The sequence below is a fragment of the Hirsutella rhossiliensis genome (genome assembly GCF_020360975.1).
Source record: "Hirsutella rhossiliensis strain HR02 chromosome Unknown scaffold00007, whole genome shotgun sequence".
NCBI classification, from domain to species: domain Eukaryota; kingdom Fungi; phylum Ascomycota; class Sordariomycetes; order Hypocreales; family Ophiocordycipitaceae; genus Hirsutella; species Hirsutella rhossiliensis.
Window position 1 is genome coordinate 3,723,239 of NW_025408673.1, and position 23,055 is coordinate 3,746,293.

Sequence of the window (23,055 nt, forward strand, 5' to 3'; positions counted from 1 at the left end):
TGGGGCACGCTGAAGACTGCGCCTACCCCTGACGGTCAGGTAAGAGCATCAGAAGACAGGCTCCCTAGTAATTCCCCTACTAATTTGTCTTCTTCTTTGCAACTCGGCTAAGCTACCTAGCCAACACAACCGGCCTGCTAGGGCCTACGCAACTAGGGGGAAGGAAACAAAGATCTGCGATAGATACAGCCCTCCTCCTTACACACTATATCCAAAAAGAGCAAGCAGCAAAGAGGAAGGCTATTACCAGCACTCTCTTTCTAGATATAAAGGGGGCCTTCGACCATGTGTCGAAGGAACAACTAATAAGACCGTCAACGGCAATCTCATCAATCCATCAATCAACGGGAGCATGAATTGAATTGACAAGCTTATTCAGCAGACACTCGATTGAGTTGATTGAGTTGACGGTTGCTCAACTATATTGAGCAACCGTTGCTGGGATTGAGTGGTTTGCCACCCTGGGTCTGCCGGTTTTTTGTATTCAATCTTGTTTGATTTGTGTGTGTGTTTTAAGTTTGCCAGTTTTGAATTGTTTTTAAGTCCTCTATTTTACTTCATCCTCCGACACCGAAGCTTCTCTGCGCGACTACTCCGAAAAAAGAGGGGGGTAGCTGCTCGCAACCAATACAGACGCACTCTATGGCCCTGCCCTACCCATTACGGTGCAGCCAGACCAACGGAACCCCGGCCCAGCGCTGGCACGCAAAGCAGCCCAATTTGGATCCTGGTATGAGCTGGGGCACAGGTTGCAATCGATCTCGTTGCCCATAGCCGGATCGTACATACAGCGGCCTGGTGGGTTCTGTCACGACCCTGGGCGCCAGCGTAGAGCCGCCAGCGCAGAACCTCACCAGTGTCACGTGCCCAAGCAGCATCACGTGCCCACGCGCGACCTCGTGTCTATATAAGGGCCCGCTCGGTCGTGTAGTCTAGTCTTCCTTTCTTGCTCCTTAGCTTTGAGTCTTTGTTCATAGTGCCAATACATCTTTATAGCCGTCAAGGCTCGTATGTGCCTGGCCGTAACACTACTCAAAGCTCAATAAGATCGCTTGCCAGCGATTAAGCAAATAGGCACCGAGCTTTCACGTCACACGCGCCTGACGTAAATCCAGCGCATCCGTTCTGACCGTTCCGACCAAGACTCCGACCACCGACCAAGTGATCCTCAAGGCTGAGATCACGTCCGTTCCGACCAAGACTACGCGTGTGTGTAGTCGTCCGACCAACCGTTCCGACCAAGGGATTCGTCCCGTCTGACCTCCGACCGTCCCTGCTCGTGCAGGCATCTGACCGTGATTCCGCGTGGTATCATTTCCGACCCTAGACTCTGACCTCGAGACTATGATATCTGAGGAAGCCCTGCCATCGGATCAGCCTCGCCGTTCCACCCGGCTTGCTGGCCAAGCCACTGAATCCGAAATAGTAGCCATGGCTGCCCCGAACCCCCAAGACGCTCTCATCCGCGAGATGAGAGAACAGATTGCGGCCTTAACGGCCCGTCTAAATGAACGCTCTCCGTCTGTTGAATCAAATCGACAGCACCGGGAGCCCTCGACTGCTTTGCCGGCCCAAATGGCCCGGCCTTCCGACCAACAGGCAAAGCTGCCTGGCCTATTTTTGCCCCCTTCCCAGAGGGCAAGAACCCGAGTACAGCGACGCCGCCAAATCGCGCATCAAGGTCTCGCGACGTTCTCAGGAAGAAGGACGAGTTCCATTCCTTCATCCTGAGCATAAAGAACAAATTTGACGAAGACGTGCGAACCTTCCGGACTGAGAACAGCCGGATGGTCTGTCTGTATAACCTGCTCGAGGAAAAGCCCGCCGAGCACTTGAAACCCGCTTCTCCTCTGACACTCGACCCTTCTCTGGAGTGGCAGAGATGATCCAAGCCCTTGAGTCCGCCTATGGCAATCCGAATGAGCTTTCCGAGGCTCTTGACCGCCTGCAACGCCTCCAGTTTACCGTGAATGGGAAGACCGACATTGTGGACTTTCTTGCGGAATTTGACTACTTAACTGCGACCGGTCGTGTGCCCGAGGACCAGATGAAGCATACCCTGTGGCAGCACATCCCGGCCAACCTAGATAACAGCCTCTTGACCAAGACCCGCGACGAGTCCGTGACCTACGAGGTTTTCTGTGGGTTCATTAAAGACGCTGTCCACTGCCAGAAGAGGAGTATGAGGCAGACACAGGACTCCCGCTCTTCCGACCGATCTCGCCGCGCGCCGACTAAGACTGCTCCGACTACCGCCAAGACTCCGAACAAGACCGGCTCGACCCTATCACCTCGCGTGATGCTGGCAGAGCCTTGACCGACGATGAGAAAAGGGTCCATTGGGATAATGGCACCTGCTTTATTTGTGGAAAAACAGGGCACCTCTCTCGCGAGTGTCCCGACCGCACCCATGCTGTCTCCCGTGTCGCCTCCGTCCCTGTCCCTGCCAACGACTCTGATCAAGATTCGGAAACGAATAGGACCATCACAAGACTCCTTGATGGTCCCTAAGGTGTCACAGACAGCGAGTAGGTCTAGCAAGTCATTCACTCTGCCAAGTCAAGTCCAAGTGGATGGTGTGAGCCTACCTGCCCGCTCCTCTGTGATACCGGGCCGAAACCCGTTTGCTGGTTAGCCCAACCTTCGCCCAGTCCGCCGCCCAAAGACTCGGAGCCCAGATTAAGGAGCTCCCGAGTCGGATTCTCCAAGACTTCCGTGGAAAGCCAGCCGGCTATATCCAGAAACAGCTGGTCGCCACTTTCGTCATCGATGGCCGTTCGTTCGCAAACGAGACATTTGATATAGCTGAGTGTGGCCATGATATCTTTATCGGTCTTTTCTGGATGCGGGAGAAGCGCCTCCTGCTTGACTGCGCCGCCCGACAGATCATCTGGCCAGATGATCTTCCTGCCTCGCCAAGTTCTCCCCGACGATCCAGCTCTCTCGTCAAGCCCCGCTCTCGGGTCGGATCGACCCTAAGATCCAGGCCGACGCTGAGAGGCGGAACCGCCTGCTCGAGAAAGAGGAGAAACGCTACCGGATCCTCCACAAGAACTGGGGCCGCTCTGATCAAACTCCTCCGGCCTCTGTCCCGACCCGTTACCGACTCCGTCTCCGTCGTTTCAGTCCAAGTCTCCGTCTGCCAAGAAGTCTGTCCGTTTTCAGCTCACGACCGCCCCTGCTACCGACTTCGTCTCCGTCGCCTCGATCCAAGCCTCCGAAGATCAAGCCCTGATTAACGCCCTGGTCTGCCAAGTAGAGTCTCACGAGAGATTCGAACAGTGGAACGAACTCGAACCGTTGATGCCCCGGGATCCAGTCCAGCTCGAGCCAAGCTCCGGCCTTGACCAGACCGTCCCTAGTGCTCGAACCGTTGCTAAAGTCTCCCCGGATCAAAAGACCTACCAGGGACAAAGCATTCCGTTCCCTCAGGGAGAAGACCCTGAGCATGTTGCTTGTGTCCGTAGTCGTCTACCGCCCCAGCTCACCCATCTAGAGGATTCTTCTCGAAGAAAGAGGCCCACACCCTACCTTCGAGCCGACCCGGTCACGATGTAGTCCTAGAGCTTGAGAAGCCTCTTTCGCCGACAGGACCCCATCGTACCGCACGCCCGTTAAGTATCTGCCTCTAGAGAAAGAGACTGTCGATCACCTCCGGGAGATAGACTTCATCGAGCCCGATCCGAGTCCGCACGCCGCTTCTGTCCTCTTCGCTCCGAAACCGAACACGACCGCCCGCCGCTTCTGCATCGACTACCGTTGGATGAACGATCATCTTAAAAGTCGCATCACGCCCGCTCCGTCCCTCGAAGGTACTGCTTTCGGTTGCCGTGAAGCTCAACGCTTCACGAAGATCGATGTGATCCAGGCCTTCCACCGTCTCCGCATGGACCCTGACTCCGAGTATTTGACCGCCTTTCGCACCCGTTTCGGAACTTTCCGCTGGAAAGTCCTCCCGTTCGGTCTGAAGGTAGGTCCCGCCTGGTTCCAGCAGTTTATCAACGCGCAGCTTCACGATCTCCTCGACCGGTGCGCCAGCGCCTACGCAGATGACGTCCTGATCTACTCGGATAAAGAAGAAGACCACTGGAAAGACTGTCAAGAAGTGATCTGGCGACTCCATCAGGCAAACCTCCAGGAGACATCAAGAAGTCTAGATTTAACGTGACCAAGGTTGACTACCTCGGCGTTCTGCTTGAAGCCGGTGTGGGCCTTAGTGTCGACCCTCGGAAAGTTCGATCGATACAAGACTGGAAGTTTGAGGACCTCCGAGACCGCACCGCGATCCGATCATTCGTTGGCCTATGCAACTTCATCCGTGTTTTCTGCTACCACGCCTCTGGAGTGGCAGAACCCTTGAACCGGTTGCTTAAGAAGGATGTTGCCTTTGTGATGGGCCCGGAGCAACGCGAAGCATTTGATCAACTCAAGCGCCTGGCTATCGAAGCCCCGGTCCTCGCCTTCTTTAGACCAGAACTGCCGACCCGACTGGAGACCGATGCCTCCCGGAATGCCACAGCTGGTGTTCTATGGCAGGAACAGCCTGATCAGACCTGGAAGCCCGTTGGATTCTTCTCTAAGACCATGACCCCGGCCGAGCGAGCCTACCCAATCCAAGATCGAGAGCTCCTCGCCGTCGTACAGAGTCTAGAGCACTTCTACCCAGAGCTCTTAGGCCAGAAGTTCGATGTGATCACCGATCACGAAGCCTTAGTCCATTTCTCTACGAAGCGCCTGCTCTCGGTACGACAGATCAGATGGTCCGACTTTCTCGCCCAGTTCGACATCCGTTTCCTCTACCGCCCCGGTCGACTGAACGTAGTCGCCGATGCCCTCTCCAGGAAGACAGCGGAGCTCCCTACCGTAAAGGCCCGGGAAGCCGAGGAACGCACGGTGACCCTGATCCTCCGGAAAGGCTAGGCTTCGCGACCGACTCTCTAGACCCTACGGCCGCCGGCAACCTGCCCTCAGAACTTTAGTCCCGAACCTAAGCCTACTAGACCATTAGTTCTGAGGGCCACGAGTGCCCTACAGACCCCAGAAGACCGAGGATACAGCAGACGCCCGATCAAGACCGCCCAGAACTAGACCCGAACTCGGTCCCGAAGGGAGCCGAACTCGTTTCGTTGATCCGCCAAGAGAACCTCCTCCAAGACCTCGGTACCCATGGAACACACCTGGTCGTACCAGCCCAGACCTCAGACAAGCAGACGTTTCTTCAGACCGCGCTCATTCGCGAAGCCCACGAACCCCAGATCTTCGCTCACGCCGGACAGAACAAGGTGATCAAGCTGCTCCAACGAGACTTCTACTGGCCAAGGATGAAGGAGGATATCCGTCGTTATATTCGGAACTGCCACGACTGCCGCCGCAACAAAACCCCTCGAGACAAGACCCCTGGACTGCTCCATCCACTGCCCGTACCGACCTCTGTTTGGGAGCACGTCGAATGTGACGGGAAGGATATGCCGAAAGACCGTTACGGATATGACTATGTTTGGACCTTCGTCTGCAAGCTAAGCCGGATTATCGCCACGCTCCCAGGAAAGAAAACGATACGGCAGAAGTCTTAGCTAGCCGCTACTTCCGCTACCTCTATCGTTTCTTCGGTATGCCCTCGTATGGATTTCTGACAACGCTGGACAGTTTATTTCTGCCTTCCTCGCAGAGATTAACCGGCTCACGGGAACGAAGCATCGTCATGGAAGCTCCCTACACCCTCAGACCCAAGGTGTAGAAGTCACAAATCAATACCTAGATCAAAAGCTACGATTCTACGTGACGAAGCATCAAGATAACTGGAGTTCCCTGCTGCCCGCCCTCGACTTCGCCCATAACTCGTCTTGGCACTCTTCCATCGACATGGCACCGTTAAAAGTAGCCCTAGGCCGAGATATCCGGAACCCCCTGTCACTGCCCCCGACTGACAAGACCGCTGCCACCGGACCCGCCGCCAGAGCTAGGGAACTTGTGCAGACCGCCCAGGAAACCCAGGAAGACGCCAGGAATGCTGCCACCGCCGCTCAAGAACGTCAGAAGGAACAGGCTAATAGGAAACGACGACCAACCGACTTTGCCATCGGTGACCGAGTTTTTCTCAGCAGGAAAGGCTTCGCCACGAACGCTCCGACTACTCGGCTAGATAACCAATGGTCAGGTCCGTTCGTAATCCTGGAAGAACGCGGTCATAGCTACGTACTGCAGCTGCCCGAGTCGTACAAAATGAAGAACCTATTCCACGCCGACCGTCTTCGAAAAGCAGCCGATAACCCCTTGCCCCAGCAGATCCAGTCACCTCCGCCACCCGAGGAGATCAACGGAGAACCCGAGTGGGAGGTTGATCAAGTCCAGCAGTCTCGAGTAACCGGTAGGAGTCGACGACTGGAATACCAGGTCTTATGGAAGGGATGTGACCCTGATGAGACCTGGTACCCGGCTAGGAATTTCCGTAACGCACCAATGGCATTGAAGATTTTCCACGATGAACATCCGGACGCAGCAGGCCCACCCGTCAACCTGCAATACTGGATCGAATGTGCTGCAGCGGAGGAGGGCTGCGAGGAACGAGACGATGACGACACAGCAGAGAAAGCCGTGAAACCAAGAACCCGCCGCCACGACTGACTACCTTGATACGCATATCAAGGCCTTAGACGGGGGGCAGTGTCACGACCCTGGGCGCCAGCGTAGAGCCGCCAGCGCAGAACCTCACCAGTGTCACGTGCCCAAGCAGCATCACGTGCCCACGCGCGACCTCGTGTCTATATAAGGCCCGCTCGGTCGTGTAGTCTAGTCTTCCTTTCTTGCTCCTTAGCTTTGAGTCTTTGTTCATAGTGCCAATACATCTTTATAGCCGTCAAGGCTCGTATGTGCCTGGCCGTAACAGGTTCCCACCCGTGAAACCGGCTGGTAGGATCCCTTCGCGACCGATTCGTATCTGACCGCACCCGTTCCTTTCACAGTGTAAGGACAACCATGCTGCTGATTCCGAGCCCCAACAACCGTAAGCCGTATTCAAAGCCCGTGCACAGGTACCCCAGACGAACACGACCGCGACTGGCGCGAGCATGGTCAAGGTAAGTTACGGCTATATATGCTGATGAACACAAGACGGTTTAAGAGGGGGGCGCTAGACCGTGAGTGGCGTTCAGTGGTAGAATAGTATCGCGGAATGACTGAATATTTTAAAAAGAAACACAAGTAATGATTCTAAAAGCTGGACGATAAGAGGGGAGCAGACTCCTCCTTATATAAACAATTTCGGAATAACCAAGTGACATATACAGTTGTACCTCGTACCATATTGAACCGCATTGTTTAGTCATCCCGTTCCGAAGATAGGGAGCCAATAGAGGCGCGGGGGTCCGCGCCTTTAAAGTCGGCGCGGACGTCCGCGCCTGTTTTGTAAGCCCAGCCGGAAGATAGTCGGGCCCGCCTCCGGCCCCGACCTGTCCTCTCCTTTCTCTCGCCCTCCGTACTGTGGCAAGCATATCACGACCATATCCACGGAGGGTCAGCGCGCCGCCATTGCGGCCCAATTTATCCGCCGCCCCTTACGCAGAGTAGGCCAATATGGAGCTTACTGAATTCCCTGACGATTGCCTTCCTCCTGAGGGTCAATTCGACTCGCGAGAGTCCCTTCTTGTCTCAATTAATGCGTGGGCAGCTCCAAGAGGCTATGCCTTCACCACAGGCAAGTCCACGAGAGACCCGCGGTCCGGAAGACGCACAGTCACATTTGCCTGTGATCGTGGAGGTAGACCAGGGGCTCATACAAGCAAGGACCAGAAGCCAGCTGAACGGCAACGGTCTACAAGCTCCCGTATCACTGGATGCCAGTTTTCCATCAATGCGAAAGAGAGCCTTGATAAGTCGTACTGGTATATCAGGCATCGCCCAGGCGAGGAGAAGTCGGTCCACAACCATGAGCCCAGTCTGCACATTACAGCACATCCAGCTCATCGTGCCTCTCCTCAACTGACCAGTCAGCTATTGGGAACCTCGCAAGCGCCGGCATAGCACCAAAGGATATCCGGACATATATGCGCCAGAGCTCTCAGACTGCTCAAGGAGCGACACAGCAAGACATATATAACTGTATCGCACAGCGCAGACGAGAGCTTCTTGCTGGGCAGAGCACAATGCATGCCCTTGCCAATGAGCTTGACAACGAGGGGTTCCAAACCCGCATACAGCTTGACCATGACGGCCGAGTCACAGCGGTCTTATTCGCACACCCGGCGTCACTAGAATACCTCAACGCATACCCAGAATTACTACTTCTAGACTGCACATACAAGACGAACAAATATAAGATGCCACTGCTCGATATGATCGGCGTTGATGCCTGCCAACGGTCATTCTGTATTGCCTTTGCCTTTCTCAGTGGTGAAGATGAAGATGACTACATCTGGGCACTGGACCAACTCCAATCGATATACGAGTTATATGACATTCGCCAGCCATCCGTTATCCTTACAGATCGTTGCCTTGCCTGCATGAACGCAATTTCCCGGTGCTTTCCTGCGTCAAGGTCTCTGCTCTGCATCTGGCATGCGAACAAGGCGGTGCTTAGCTATTGCAAACCAGCATTCGACCGTGAGGATGAGAACTCTAACAGTGATGAGAAATGGGTTGAGTTCTTTGGGTATTGGCACTCAATCGTGAGCTCGAGAGATGAGGAGACATTCGATCAACAAGTTGAAGAGCTGGAGAAGCGCTTTGTACCACGATACGTCAAGGAGGTTAGCTACATACGGAAACCTGGTTGGACCCGTATAAGGAAAAGCTCGTCAAGGCCTGGGTTGATCAATATGCTCATTTCGGCAATGTGGCTACTTCCCGGGTGGAAGGCATCCACGCATTATTGAAGAGCCACCTTAAGAAGTCAACACTAGACCTCTTCGAAGCAACGAGGGCAATCAAGCAAGCTCTTCTCAACCAACTGGCCGAGCTACAAGCCAACCAAGCCAGGCAGCATATACGGATGCCAATTGAGCTCTCTGGAACCGTATATAGCACGGTACGTGGCTGGGTATCACACGAAGCCTTGCGACAGGTTGCAAAGCAACACAAGCGCCTCAACGAGAAAGACATCCCTGCTTGCACAGGCAGCTTCACCAAGTCTCACGGTCTCCCTTGTGCGCACACATTACAGCCGCTCATAGAGGAAGATCTGCCACCCGGCCACAACATTTTCATACGCATTGGCGCCTTCGACGGGATACCAAAGAGATTGGTCAGGTCCTCATAGAGCCTCGTCGGCGATTGGACCAACTTGTCGCCACATCGAGGATAACACAGTCATCCACACAGCGCGAGCCAAGTGCATTTGAAGCCATAGAGCCAGTTCTACGGCCAAAGGCGCCACCTACATGCAGCAAATGCCACCAGAAAGGGCACATCATGACATCTCGCAATTGTCCTTTACGCTATAGCGACATACTGCAGCGGGCAGAGGCACGGGCGGCAGAGACTGCAGAGACGGCAGCAATTGCAGCGACTGCACAGACTGCACAGACTGCACAAGCAGTAGCAATTTCAGAGACTGCACAGACTGCAGCAGTCATGGAGACAATCACGGTTGCAGTCACTACAGTCTCTACGGTGTCTACAATTGCTGCAGTCTCGACAGGAATTGCAGAAGCTACAGAGACTACGGAGAATCTACGATATGATGACCCACGAGCCATCTATCAGAGGTATGTCAGGGCAAGAGACTCTTGGTATAGAGCACAGCCTCGCGGCAATCTCAAGACCAACCAGGCATACCGAAAGGCAATGGGCTTGCCATTGCGCTACAGCAAGACTGAATATGACTGGTGCCTCGACTGGAAGCAAATGTCAAGGAGCTGCGGCTCGAGGAAATGGACCAAGGAAGAGATGATGGCATACCTTGATTGGGATAAGGCAGAAGAAGAGCGGTTAGATGCCCGGGTGGCCGAGGAAATGCAAGCGCAGCCTTTCTCACGAGAAAGAGGTACTGCAGGTATATGGGCTGACTGCGAGAGAGACTCGGAGGAACAGCAGGCAAACTATTCCCGCATATAAGTCGTCTGCTAGGACCGGTCTGTATAAGTGCGCCACAGTTGGAAACCACAGCAATTTAGATTAAAAAATTTGAGTCGATTGACACTCAAATTGACGCTGTGGCCGTTGAGTACTTTTGCCGATGTGCGGGAGATATGTGCAGTAAAACTGGCGCGCCAGCGCGGTCGCGGCGGGCGCTGTTCGCGGCGCCCACAATGGCCAGCCGGGCTTACATAACAGGCGCGGACGTCCGCGCCGACTTTAAAGGCGCGGACCCCCGCGCCTCTATTGGCTCCCCCGAAGATATTGGGAGTTGTTAAAATGCCCCCGCATTTCAATAGAATGCCCCCAAGTCGTGGCTTAGACTGTGGCGGACGCCTGTATTCCCCACCACGCCAAATTTTTGCTGTGTACTTTACTAACAGTGTCTCACGCGGTCTCAGCCAAGACAAATGCATCTTTGCATTACATTGCAGCGCGGCTATGTTGCAACAACGATACAGTCATGCCCGTAGTCCAATTCCTCCTTGCGTAACGCAGCTATCGCCCAACGGGGCCCTGAGCGGTATACCCTTCATGGTCACCCCAAACTCAATATCTCAGACGTGCTTCGCGACAGTAAACGTGGTATTTTGCGCGTTAATCTGCTTGATGGACGGTGTAGGTATGTAGACCGATGTCTTGCTTGCCAGCTGTTAAGCAGGGAAAACGATGGTGTGGGAAGCCCTTGTCATGTGACCGTCTAAGCCACGACTTGGGGCATTCTATTGAAATGCGGGGCATTTAACAACTCCCAATATCTTCGGAACGGGATGACTAAACAATGCGGTTCAATATGGTACGAGGTACAACTGTATATGTCACTTGGTTATTCCGAAATTGTTTATATAAGGAGGAGTCTGCTCCCCTCTTATCGTCCAGCTTTTAGAATCATTACTTGTGTTTCTTTTTAAAATATTCAGTCATTCCGCGATACTATTCTACCACTGAACGCCACTCACGGTCTAGCGCCCCTCTTAAACCGTCTTGTGTTCATCAGCATATATAGCCGTAACTTACCTTGACCATGCTCGCGCCAGTCGCGGTCGTGTTCGTCTGGGGTACCTGTGCACGGGCTTTGAATACGGCTTACGGTTGTTGGGGCTCGGAATCAGCAGCATGGTTGTCCTTACACTGTGAAAGGAACGGGTGCGGTCAGATACGAATCGGTCGCGAAGGATCCTACCAGCCGGTTTCACGGGTGGGAACCTGTTACGGCCAGGCACATACGAGCCTTGACGGCTATAAAGATGTATTGGCACTATGAACAAAGACTCAAAGCTAAGGAGCAAGAAAGGAAGACTAGACTACACGACCGAGCGGGCCCTTATATAGACACGAGGTCGCGCGTGGGCACGTGATGCTGCTTGGGCACGTGACACTGGTGAGGTTCTGCGCTGGCGGCTCTACGCTGGCGCCCAGGGTCGTGACACTGCCCCCCGTCTAAGGCCTTGATATGCGTATCAAGGTAGTCAGTCGTGGCGGCGGGTTCTTGGTTTCACGGCTTTCTGCTGTGTCGTCATCGTCTCGTTCCTCGCAGCCCTCCTCCGCTGCAGCACATTCGATCCAGTATTGCAGGTTGACGGGTGGGCCTGCTGCGTCCGGATGTTCATCGTGGAAAATCTTCAATGCCATTGGTGCGTTACGGAAATTCCTAGCCGGGTACCAGGTCTCATCAGGTCACATCCCTTCCATAAGACCTGGTATTCCAGTCGTCGACTCTACCGGTTACTCGAGACTGCTGGACTTGATCAACCTCCCACTCGGGTTCTCCGTTGATCTCCTCGGGTGGCGGAGGTGACTGGATCTGCTGGGGCAAGGGGTTATCGGCTGCTTTTCGAAGACGGTCGGCGTGGAATAGGTTCTTCATTTTGTACGACTCGGGCAGCTGCAGTACGTAGCTATGACCGCGTTCTTCCAGGATTACGAACGGACCTGACCATTGGTTATCTAGCCGAGTAGTCGGAGCGTTCGTGGCGAAGCCTTTCCTGCTGAGAAAAACTCGGTCACCGATGGCAAAGTCGGTTGGTCGTCGTTTCCTATTAGCCTGTTCCTTCTGACGTTCTTGAGCGGCGGTGGCAGCATTCCTGGCGTCTTCCTGGGTTTCCTGGGCGGTCTGCACAAGTTCCCTAGCTCTGGCGGCGGGTCCGGTGGCAGCGGTCTTGTCAGTCGGGGGCAGTGACAGGGGGTTCCGGATATCTCGGCCTAGGGCTACTTTTAACGGTGCCATGTCGATGGAAGAGTGCCAAGACGAGTTATGGGCGAAGTCGAGGGCGGGCAGCAGGAACTCCAGTTATCTTGATGCTTCGTCACGTAGAATCGTAGCTTTTGATCTAGGTATTGATTTGTGACTTCTACACCCCCTTGGGTCTGAGGGTGTAGGGAGCTTCCATGACGATGCTTCGTTCCCGTGAGCCGGTTAATCTCTGCGAGGAAGGCAGAAATAAACTGTCCAGCGTTGTCAGAAATCCATACGAGGGGCATACCGAAGAAACGATAGAGGTAGCGGAAGTAGCGGCTAGCTAAGACTTCTGCCGTATCGTTTTTCTTTCCTGGGAGCGTGGCGATAATCCGGCTTAGCTTGCAGACGAAGGTCCAAACATAGTCATATCCGTAACGGTCTTTCGGCATATCCTTCCCGTCACATTCGACGTGCTCCCAAACAGAGGTCGGTACGGGCAGTGGATGGAGCAGTCCAGGGGTCTTGTCTCGAGGGGTTTTGTTGCGGCGGCAGTCGTGGCAGTTCCGAATATAACGACGGATATCCTCCTTCATCCTTGGCCAGTAGAAGTCTCGTTGGAGCAGCTTGATCACCTTGTTCTGTCCGGCGTGAGCGAAGATCTGGGGTTCGTGGGCTTCGCGAATGAGCGCGGTCTGAAGAAACGTCTGCTTGTCTGAGGTCTGGGCTGGTACGACCAGGTGTGTTCCATGGGTACCGAGGTCTTGGAGGAGGTTCTCTTGGCGGATCAACGAAACGAGTTCGGCTCCCTTCGGGACCGAGTTCGGGTCTAGTTCTGGGCGGTCTTGATCGGGCGTCTGCTGTATCCTCGGTCTTCTGGGGTCTGTAGGGCACTCGTGGCCCTCAGAACTAATGGTCTAGTAGGCTTAGGTTCGGGACTAAAGTTCTGAGGGGCAGGTTGCCGGCGGCCGTAGGGTCTAGAGAGTCGGTCGCGAAGCCTAGCCTTTCCGGAGGATCAGGGTCACCGTGCGTTCCTCGGCTTCCCGGGCCTTTACGGTAGGGAGCTCCGCTGTCTTCCTGGAGAGGGCATCGGCGACTACGTTCAGTCGACCGGGGCGGTAGAGGAAACGGATGTCGAACTGGGCGAGAAAGTCGGACCATCTGATCTGTCGTACCGAGAGCAGGCGCTTCGTAGAGAAATGGACTAAGGCTTCGTGATCGGTGATCACATCGAACTTCTGGCCTAAGAGCTCTGGGTAGAAGTGCTCTAGACTCTGTACGACGGCGAGGAGCTCTCGATCTTGGATTGGGTAGGCTCGCTCGGCCGGGGTCATGGTCTTAGAGAAGAATCCAACGGGCTTCCAGGTCTGATCAGGCTGTTCCTGCCATAGAACACCAGCTGTGGCATTCCGGGAGGCATCGGTCTCCAGTCGGGTCGGCAGTTCTGGTCTAAAGAAGGCGAGGACCGGGGCTTCGATAGCCAGGCGCTTGAGTTGATCAAATGCTTCGCGTTGCTCCGGGCCCATCACAAAGGCAACATCCTTCTTAAGCAACCGGTTCAAGGGTTCTGCCACCCAGAGGCGTGGTAGCAGAAAACACGGATGAAGTTGCATAGGCCAACGAATGATCGGATCGCGGTGCGGTCTCGGAGGTCCTCAAACTTCCAGTCTTGTATCGATCGAACTTTCCGAGGGTCGACACTAAGGCCCACACCGGCTTCAAGCAGAACGCCGAGGTAGTCAACCTTGGTCACGTTAAATCTAGACTTCTTGATGTCTCCTGAGGTTTGCCTGATGGAGTCGCCAGATCACTTCTTGACAGTCTTTCCAGTGGTCTTCTTCTTTATCCGAGTAGATCAGGACGTCATCTGCGTAGGCGCTGGCGCACCGGTCGAGGAGATCGTGAAGCTGCGCGTTGATAAACTGCTGGAACCAGGCGGGACCTACCTTCAGACCGAACGGGAGGACTTTCCAGCGGAAAGTTCCGAAACGGGTGCGAAAGGCGGTCAAATACTCGGAGTCAGGGTCCATGCGGAGACGGTGGAAGGCCTGGATCACATCGATCTTCGTGAAGCGTTGAGCTTCACGGCAACCGAAAGCAGTACCTTCGAGGGACGGAGCGGGCGTGATGCGACTTTTAAGATGATCGTTCATCCAACGGTAGTCGATGCAGAAGCGGCGGGCGGTCGTGTTCGGTTTCGGAGCGAAGAGGACAGAAGCGGCGTGCGGACTCGGATCGGGCTCGATGAAGTCTATCTCCGGAGGTGATCGACAGTCTCTTTCTAGAGGCAGATACTTAACGGGCGTGCGGTACGATGGGGTCCTGTCGGCGAAAGAGGCTTCTCAAGCTCTAGGACTACATCGTGACCGGGTCGGCTCGAAGGTAGGGTGTGGGCCTCTTTCTTCGAGAAGAATCCTCTAGATGGGTGAGCTGGGGCGGTAGACGACTACGGACACAAGCAACATGCTCAGGGTCTTCTCCTGAGGGAACGGAATGCTTTGTCCCTGGTAGGTCTTTTGATCCGGGAGACTTTAGCAACGGTTCGAGCACTAGGGACGGTCTGGTCAAGGCCGGAGCTTGGCTCGAGCTGGACTGGATCCCGGGCATCAACGGTTCGAGTTCGTTCCACTGTTCGAATCTCTCGTGAGACTCTACTTGGCAGACCAGGGCGTTAATCAGGGCTTGATCTTCGGAGGCTTGGATCGAGGCGACGGAGACGAAGTCGGTAGCAGGGGCGGTCGTGAGCTGAAAACGGACAGACTTCTTGGCAGACGGAGACTTGGACTGAAACGACGGAGACGGAGTCGGTAACGGGTCGGGACAGAGGCCGGAGGAGTTTGATCAGAGCGGCCCCAGTTCTTGTGGAGGATCCGGTAGCGTTTCTCCTCTTTCTCGAGCAGGCGGTTCCGCCTCTCAGCGTCGGCCTGGATCTTAGGGTCGATCCTACCCGAGCGGGGCTTGACGAGAGCTGGATCGTCGGGGAGAACTTGGCGAGGGCAGGAAGATCATCTGGCCAGATGATCTGTCGGGCGGCGCAGTCAAGCAGGAGGCGCTTCTCCCGCATCCAGAAAAGACCGATAAAGATATCATGGCCACACTCAGCTATATCAAATGTCTCGTTTGCGAACGAACGGCCATCGATGACGAAAGTGGCGACCAGCTGTTTCTGGATATAGCCGGCTGGCTTTCCACGGAAGTCTTGGGGGAATCCGACTCGGGAGCTCCTTAATCTGGGCTCCGAGTCTTTGGGCGGCGGACTGGGCGAAGGTTGGGCTAACCAGCAAACGGGTTTCGGCTCCGGTATCACAGAGGGAGCGGGCAGGTAGGCTCACACCATCCACTTGGACTTGACTTGGCAGAGTGAATGACTTGCTAGACCTACTCGCTGTCTGTGACACCTTAGGGACCATCAAGGAGTCTTGTGATGGTCCTATTCGTTTCGAATCTTGATCAGAGTCGTTGGCAGGGACAGGGACGGAGGCGACACGGGAGACAGCATGGGTGCGGTCGGGACACTCGCGAGAGAGGTGCCCTGTTTTTCCACAAATAAAGCAGGTGCCATTATCCCAATGGACCCTTTTCTCATCGTCGGTCAAGGCTCTGCCAGCATCACGCGAGGTGATAGGGTCGAGCCGGTCTTGTTCGGAGTCTTGGCGGTAGTCGGAGCAGTCTTAGTCGGCGCGCGGCGAGATCGGTCGGAAGAGCGGGAGTCCTGTGTCTGCCTCATACTCCTCTTCTGGCAGTGGACAGCGTCTTTAATGAACCCACAGAAAACCTCGTAGGTCACGGACTCGTCGCGGGTCTTGGTCAAGAGGCTGTTATCTAGGTTGGCCGGGATGTGCTGCCACAGGGTATGCTTCATCTGGTCCTCGGGCACACGACCGGTCGCAGTTAAGTAGTCAAATTCCGCAAGAAAGTCCACAATGTCGGTCTTCCCATTCACGGTAAACTGGAGGCGTTGCAGGCGGTCAAGAGCCTCGGAAAGCTCATTCGGATTGCCATAGGCGGACTCAAGGGCTTGGATCATCTCTGCCACTCCAGAGAAGGGTCGAGTGTCAGAGGAGAAGCGGGTTTCAAGTGCTCGGCGGGCTTTTCCTCGAGCAGGTTATACAGACAGACCATCCGGCTGTTCTCAGTCCGGAAGGTTCGCACGTCTTCGTCAAATTTGTTCTTTATGCTCAGGATGAAGGAATGGAACTCGTCCTTCTTCCTGAGAACGTCGCGGAGACCTTGATGCGCGATTTGGCGGCGTCGCTGTACTCGGGGTTCTTGCCCTCTGGGAAGGGGGCAAAATAGGCCAGGCAGCTTTGCCTGTTGGTCGGAAGGCCGGGCCATTTGGGCCGGCAAAGCAGTCGAGGGCTCCCGGTGCTGTCGATTTGATTCAACAGACGGAGAGCGTTCATTTAGACGGGCCGTTAAGGCCGCAATCTGTTCTCTCATCTCGCGGATGAGAGCGTCTTGGGGGTTCGGGGCAGCCATGGCTACTATTTCGGATTCAGTGGCTTGGCCAGCAAGCCGGGTGGAACGGCGAGGCTGATCCGATGGCAGGGCTTCCTCAGATATCATAGTCTCGAGGTCAGAGTCTAGGGTCGGAAATGATACCACGCGGAATCACGGTCAGATGCCTGCACGAGCAGGGACGGTCGGAGGTCAGACGGGACGAATCCCTTGGTCGGAACGGTTGGTCGGACGACTACACACACGCGTAGTCTTGGTCGGAACGGACGTGATCTCAGCCTTGAGGATCACTTGGTCGGTGGTCGGAGTCTTGGTCGGAACGGTCAGAACGGATGCGCTGGATTTACGTCAGGCGCGTGTGACGTGAAAGCTCGGTGCCTATTTGCTTAATCGCTGGCAAGCGATCTTATTGAGCTTTGAGTAGTGTTACGGCCAGGCACATACGAGCCTTGACGGCTATAAAGATGTATTGGCACTATGAACAAAGACTCAAAGCTAAGGAGCAAGAAAGGAAGACTAGACTACACGACCGAGCGGGCCCTTATATAGACACGAGGTCGCGCGTGGGCACGTGATGCTGCTTGGGCACGTGACACTGGTGAGGTTCTGCGCTGGCGGCTCTACGCTGGCGCCCAGGGTCGTGACAGAACCCACCAGGCCGCTGTATGTACGATCCGGCTATGGGCAACGAGATCGATTGCAACCTGTGCCCCAGCTCATACCAGGATCCAAATTGGGCTGCTTTGCGTGCCAGCGCTGGGCCGGGTTCCGTTGGTCTGGCTGCACCGTAATGGGTAGGGCAGGGCCATAGAGTGCGTCTGTATTGGTTGCGAGCAGCTACCCCCCTCTTTTTTCGGAGTAGTCGCGCAGAGAAGCTTCGGTGTCGGAGGATGAAGTAAAATAGAGGACTTAAAAACAATTCAAAACTGGCAAACTTAAAAACACACACACAAATCAAACAAGATTGAATACAAAAAACCGGCAGACCCAGGGTGGCAAACCACTCAATCCCAGCAACGGTTGCTCAATATAGTTGAGCAACCGTCAACTCAATCAACTCAATCGAGTGTCTGCTGAATAAGCTTGTCAATTCAATTCATGCTCCCGTTGATTGATGGATTGATGAGATTGCCGTTGACGGTCTTATTAGTTGTTCCTTCGACACATGGTCGAAGGCCCCCTTTATATCTAGAAAGAGAGTGCTGGTAATAGCCTTCCTCTTTGCTGCTTGCTCTTTTTGGATATAGTGTGTAAGGAGGAGGGCTGTATCTATCGCAGATCTTTGTTTCCTTCCCCCTAGTTGCGTAGGCCCTAGCAGGCCGGTTGTGTTGGCTAGGTAGCTTAGCCGAGTTGCAAAGAAGAAGACAAATTAGTAGGGGAATTACTAGGGAGCCTGTCTTCTGATGCTCTTACCTGACCGTCAGGGGTAGGCGCAGTCTTCAGCGTGCCCCAAGGCCAACAGTCACCCTTCGTGTCAGCTTTCTTTGCTTCCACGAAGGGCTGATAGAAGCCACAGTTCACTCGGGCTGTGCCTGTGGCCCCAATCCCTAGCTGACGAAGAGCGTTGAGAAGGTTCGGCGAGGAAAAAAGGTTATCGAAGAAGACGTGGTATGTCTGTTCTGGTAGCTGCTTGACTAGGGCAACAATGGCGCTCTGAGTCGGGTTGAGAGAAATGCTGTGTTGCACTGTTACACTGGCACATTGTGAAAGGCCTCTAGTGAGTTGATACAACTAACTAGTCCCTATGCTGTTTACTATCAAGATAGAGAAGAAAGAAAGAAAGAAAGAGAATCTACTACATGAGAGCACAATAGCATTTTATAGCTTCGAGCCAATGGAAGGTTCTAGAAGCTAGGCGGCGCAGCCGCCGTTAAAGCGGCTTGCCCGTTACATTACCTCCCTCCCTTCCAACGTTTCCTCTTCCGGGGGATCGTGGCAATCTGTGGCAAGATGACTTGAGAAGGTGACACTCCTTTTATGCTTCTTCCATTGCTTCCATGCATCGGTGTGTCGAATAGTGGTAAGGGGTTCCCACGTAGGCTGCGAGTAATCATGCCATTTTACGAGCACCTTCTTATGCGTACCTTCCATTCTTTCATCCAGAATTCTTTCAACAAGGTACATCTTTTCGCCGTCCACCAGCACCGGTGGGGCACTCTCAGATCGAGTTTCTGCGAAGGCAATGGGTCTCCGGGGACTGGCCGGAGTAGGTCGACGTGAAAGACTGGATGGATGCGCCCAGGCACATCCAACCTGTAGGCATGTGGGTTAACTTCCGCGAGCACTTGATATTTGGCATGTAGCCAATCGAGCTTCTTGCAGGGTCGCGATGTTTTGACATTTCTCGTTGAGGTATACCCAATCCCCAGGCTCGTATCTCGGTGCGGCTGTCCTGTGCTTGTTGGCTTGCGCTTGCTGTATTTCCTGGGCCATAGCTATCGCTGCTTGCGCAAACTCCGTGGCGTCCTGTAGTCTCTGAATAAAATCCTCCGCTGTCGCTTCCCCCTGCGTCGTGTCTTCCGTTCTTCGATGCTCAACTAACTGGATTGGCTCGTTGTGGTAGCCGTGCATGAAGAAGAACGGACTCAGTCCGGTGGAGGTTGCTTCCTCTCGTTAATAGTCGCCATCGCGATTGGAAGCAAGTCTAACCAGTTCTCCTGCAGATAATTCGTCCATATCCGAAGAATCCTCTCTACCTCTTGGTTCATTCGTTCTGTTGCACCGTCGGTTTGTGGATGGTACGCCGTCGACAACCGCTGCTCGATCCCTAGCATCTGACAGAAACTTTTCCACATACCACTGACAAACTGGGGACCCTGATCACTGGTGATAGCCGTTGGGATGCCATGGACAGGGTAGTGTCGTTCGAAGAGTCTTCTTGCAACCGCTTCTGTGGAAATATCGTTCAATCCTTCGAGTTCGACGCCTTTGGTGAGTCGGTCCGTGACCACCATGCAGTTCGTCGCGCCATCTTTCCCCGACGGTGGAGGTCAGTAATAAAGTCAATGGTAATTTCGCTCCATATGCGTTGCGGAATAGGAGCGGCTTTAGGAGTCCTTTCTTTGTATCCTCCAGATGGTGTTTCGTCCGCAAACCTCGCAGTTGCGCACAAACCGACGTACATCGCTAGCGGCACCCGGCCAGAAGAAGCGTCTCGACAGAGTCGAGTACGTGAGGTCCCTTCCAGGATGTCCGGTGATATGAGAGTCGTGAGTTTCCTGGATGATCTTTGTACGTAGCGGCTCCGAACCGGGTATCCAGACGCGTTCTCTAAAGCACAGCAGGCCTCTATTGTCTAATGAGCATTCTGAAATGCTGACAACCTTCTGTAACTCTGTTGGCAAACTCTTCGCTCCATCTGCTACCAGCTTCGTGAGTTCTTGATAAAGCTTGTCTTCTTGCCGTGCGGCGTGCCACAGCTGCTGTAACTCCTCATCTTCAAATATCCTGATCTCTTTTCCGAAGTTGATTTCCTGGGCACCCTCGTTGTTGGTAGACAATGTCGATATTGGGACCCTTCTAAGGTGATCATTTTGGAATAGCCTCATAATGCGTCCCTTTAGTCGTTCATCGGAGTAGTTGGCCGGCATATCCTGGTCCCGTCGAGAGAGTTCGTCAGGCAATCCGCCCTTGCGGCCCGGCCTCCATTCGAGCTCGAATTGGAACCTGGACAGGAACCCGACCACCGCACTTGTCTCTCTGTCAACCTCCTTTCCGAGTAGAAGTACCTCAGGTTCTTGTGGTCCGTTAGGATCTTGAAGTGCTCTACTGCCCGTAGCTCTGGTTCCCACTGCTCCAAACATCTGAGAATGGCGAGTAGCTCCTTGTCATGGATAGCGTAGTTCGCTTCGGCTGCCGAATGTTTCTTCGAGAAGTATGCGACAGGTCGTACCAGTCCATCCTTATCATCTCTCTGCAAGAGCACGCCTCCCGACGCGAATCCTGAAGCGTCTGCTTCCACGATAGTCTCCCTTTCTGGATGGAAGTGTGCAAGGATCGGGGCCGTGATCAACAGGTCCTTGAGCTTCTCGAAGGCTTCTTCGCACAATTCATCCCAACGGAATGGCACGTCCTTCTTCGTTAGCCGCGTTAGCGGCTCCGCTATCACCGAGAACTCTGGCATAAACATCCTGTAGAAGTTCGCGAATCCAATAAAACTCCTCACGGACTTAACATTCGTCGGGGTTGCCCATTCCTTCACAGCCTCAACCTTCTCAGGGTCGACTCGGATCCCACACTCCGCCTCGATGATAAACCCAAGGTATTTCACAGCCTTGACTTCGAATTCACTCTTGTTGATATCCAGTTGCAGCCCGGCGTCCATCAGTCGTTGGAGGACCTTGCCGACCTTGTCGCGGTAGTCTTGCAGGCTTCCAGAGGAGAAGATCAGGACATCGTCGATATATGCTGACACAAAATCGTCTAGGTAATCCTGGAGCGCGCTGTTAATGTACCGCTGAAAGGCTGCTGGTGCGCCTGTCAGGCCGAATGGAACTACCAGCCATTCGAAGGATCCATAGCGCGTTCTGAAAGTTGTCTTTTCCTCGTCGCCGGGGGCGACCCTGATCTTATGGAACGCTGCTATAACATCTACCTTGGTGAACCACCTTGCCTTGGCTATCGTTCGCAAGGTCTCGCTCAGTAAGGGCAAGGGATAGCGGTCCCTCTTCGTTATATGGTTCAAACCTCTGTAATCCACGCAGAAGCGGATGCCTCCGCCGGGCTTCTTCACCATAAGGACTGGTGCCGCGGCTGGCGAGCTGCTGACTCTAATAAATCCCTTGTCGAGTAGTTCTGTGAGAGTCTTCCGTAGTACCAATAGCTCCTCGCGGGACATGCTGTAAAGCGGTCCCCAGGGTAGGGCTTCTCTCGGCCATGCTCGTCTTTCAGCACTTCGATCTTCAGGTCCACACCTGGCCGATGAGGGGGCAGCTGGTCGGCCAGTTGCTGAGAGAAAGCTCGAGACCACTTGTGGTACTGTGGTGGCAGCTTCTCCATTACGTCAGTCTTCGGTTTCGGTCTTAGGGCCTTGTCAATATCCGCCATCGTGACCGAGTGAACTCCAATGCCGCCTTTGCGTTTGTCACGGCGTGCTTCTGCTAAAAGGTTGCGGCCATGACATTAGAGACATCTAGCTGGGGAGGCTGGTAACGTCGTCGGTCTCGTACTTGAACTCCATTGGACCCGATCTCGAGATATCCTTCCTTCGCATGGATGTGAACATCCTGGTCTTCCATCCATCGTTTACCCAGGATCATATCCCAGTTCAGATCGTCGATGACGTACATGAAAACACGATGCTGCTGATGTCCATCGAGGTCGATCGACACATACGTGATCTTGTCGATTTTGACCTCCTTGCCGTCTCCCGCTGCGTTCTCCAAGATACGCGGCTGAACGCGTATACGTGGCAACTGGAGAGAGTGAAATGTGCGCTTGCTAACCGCGCCGTAGCAGAGGCAGCCATAGTCGACAAGAGATGGCACGAAGTCTGTGCCGTTCACCCTGACGTCTGCTATGAACGGTTCTCCGTCCATTTTTGCTTTTCCGCTCACATCCCATTCTCTCACAGCCGCCGCGTGTCCCTAGTCTGAATCTTCATCGCTATGAGAAGAAGTATCGTCTTCGGCGACCTCGGCTTTAGTGACCGCTGGTCGTGACGGGGTCACGGCATTGACCTGAGTGCGTCGGGTCGTGTTTGCGGGTCGGATAGGCGCAGCCAATGGACAGCGCTCGATTCTGCAGTTGTCTCTTCCACAACGGAGGCAACGCCCTTCACGGTAACGGGCGTCCATCTCGGCCTGGTCGACCCACTTGGCACGCTTGCCCAACAGCGCTTGGTCTTCTGGTCGCTTGGATTAGTAACCATATGTGTTCTTATCACTGCGGGTGCGCGCAGCGTTCACTTTCGCGGATGCTTGTAGAGTTGGTTCCCATTCCATCATATCCTCTCGTCTAACTTCGGTTTTCTGGCCAGACTGTTTCTGGGCAGCCTGGCCTCCATGATTCTGGTGGTTGTCATAGTTGTCCGAACTCTTTGTGTTGCCTCCAGGCTTTCTAACCATACGCCATACGCCATACGGACCCGTATGGTTTATGGTGTATGGTTTATTCTCATATGGTGAAATAAACCATATATTGCCCATACGAGAAATGACGTCATTGCTCATGACACCCGTGGCAGTTACGACGTTATCCATCTACGATGGAGATATTTTTCTCAGGCAAACAACCCAAGGAGCGAACTCACCGCGGAATGCACGAATTGAACGGCATATGAGAATCAACTCAAATATCCCTAATGTAATTTGGGTCTGCTATTGCATTTTCAGTTCTACACGCAACCTATT

The 23,055-nt window shown here is 54.2% G+C and overlaps 4 protein-coding genes across 4 annotated transcripts; 2 read left to right on the forward strand and 2 right to left on the reverse strand.

Annotated features, from left to right (window-relative positions):
• Positions 1-3,886: 3,886 nt before the first annotated feature.
• On the forward strand, positions 3,887-4,920 carry HRG_07219 (reverse transcriptase (RNA-dependent DNA polymerase) domain-containing protein; the record flags this gene model as incomplete). The annotated part of the gene is made up of 2 exons (XM_044865690.1): positions 3,887-4,105; positions 4,174-4,920. The coding sequence occupies 2 exons, from the start codon at positions 3,887-3,889 to the stop codon at positions 4,918-4,920; spliced, it is 966 nt and encodes a 321-aa protein (XP_044719652.1).
• Positions 4,921-5,862: 942 nt separating this feature from the next.
• Positions 5,863-6,624, forward strand: HRG_07220 (retrotransposon polyprotein; the record flags this gene model as incomplete). The annotated part of the gene is made up of 1 exon (XM_044865691.1): positions 5,863-6,624. One exon carries the CDS (start codon positions 5,863-5,865, stop codon positions 6,622-6,624), a length of 762 nt encoding a protein of 253 aa, XP_044719653.1.
• A 13,128-nt stretch (positions 6,625-19,752) lies between these two features.
• On the reverse strand, positions 19,753-22,242 carry HRG_07221 (reverse transcriptase (RNA-dependent DNA polymerase) domain-containing protein; the record flags this gene model as incomplete). Its single annotated transcript, XM_044865692.1, has 7 exons — positions 19,753-20,371; positions 20,434-20,570; positions 20,631-20,806; positions 20,996-21,371; positions 21,438-21,568; positions 21,619-21,682; positions 21,874-22,242. The coding sequence occupies 7 exons, from the start codon at positions 22,240-22,242 to the stop codon at positions 19,753-19,755; spliced, it is 1,872 nt and encodes a 623-aa protein (XP_044719654.1).
• A 48-nt stretch (positions 22,243-22,290) lies between these two features.
• On the reverse strand, positions 22,291-22,770 carry HRG_07222 (uncharacterized protein; the record flags this gene model as incomplete). Its single annotated transcript, XM_044865693.1, has 2 exons — positions 22,291-22,550; positions 22,590-22,770. 2 exons carry the CDS (start codon positions 22,768-22,770, stop codon positions 22,291-22,293), a joined length of 441 nt encoding a protein of 146 aa, XP_044719655.1.
• Between the last annotated feature and the right edge of the window lie 285 nt (positions 22,771-23,055).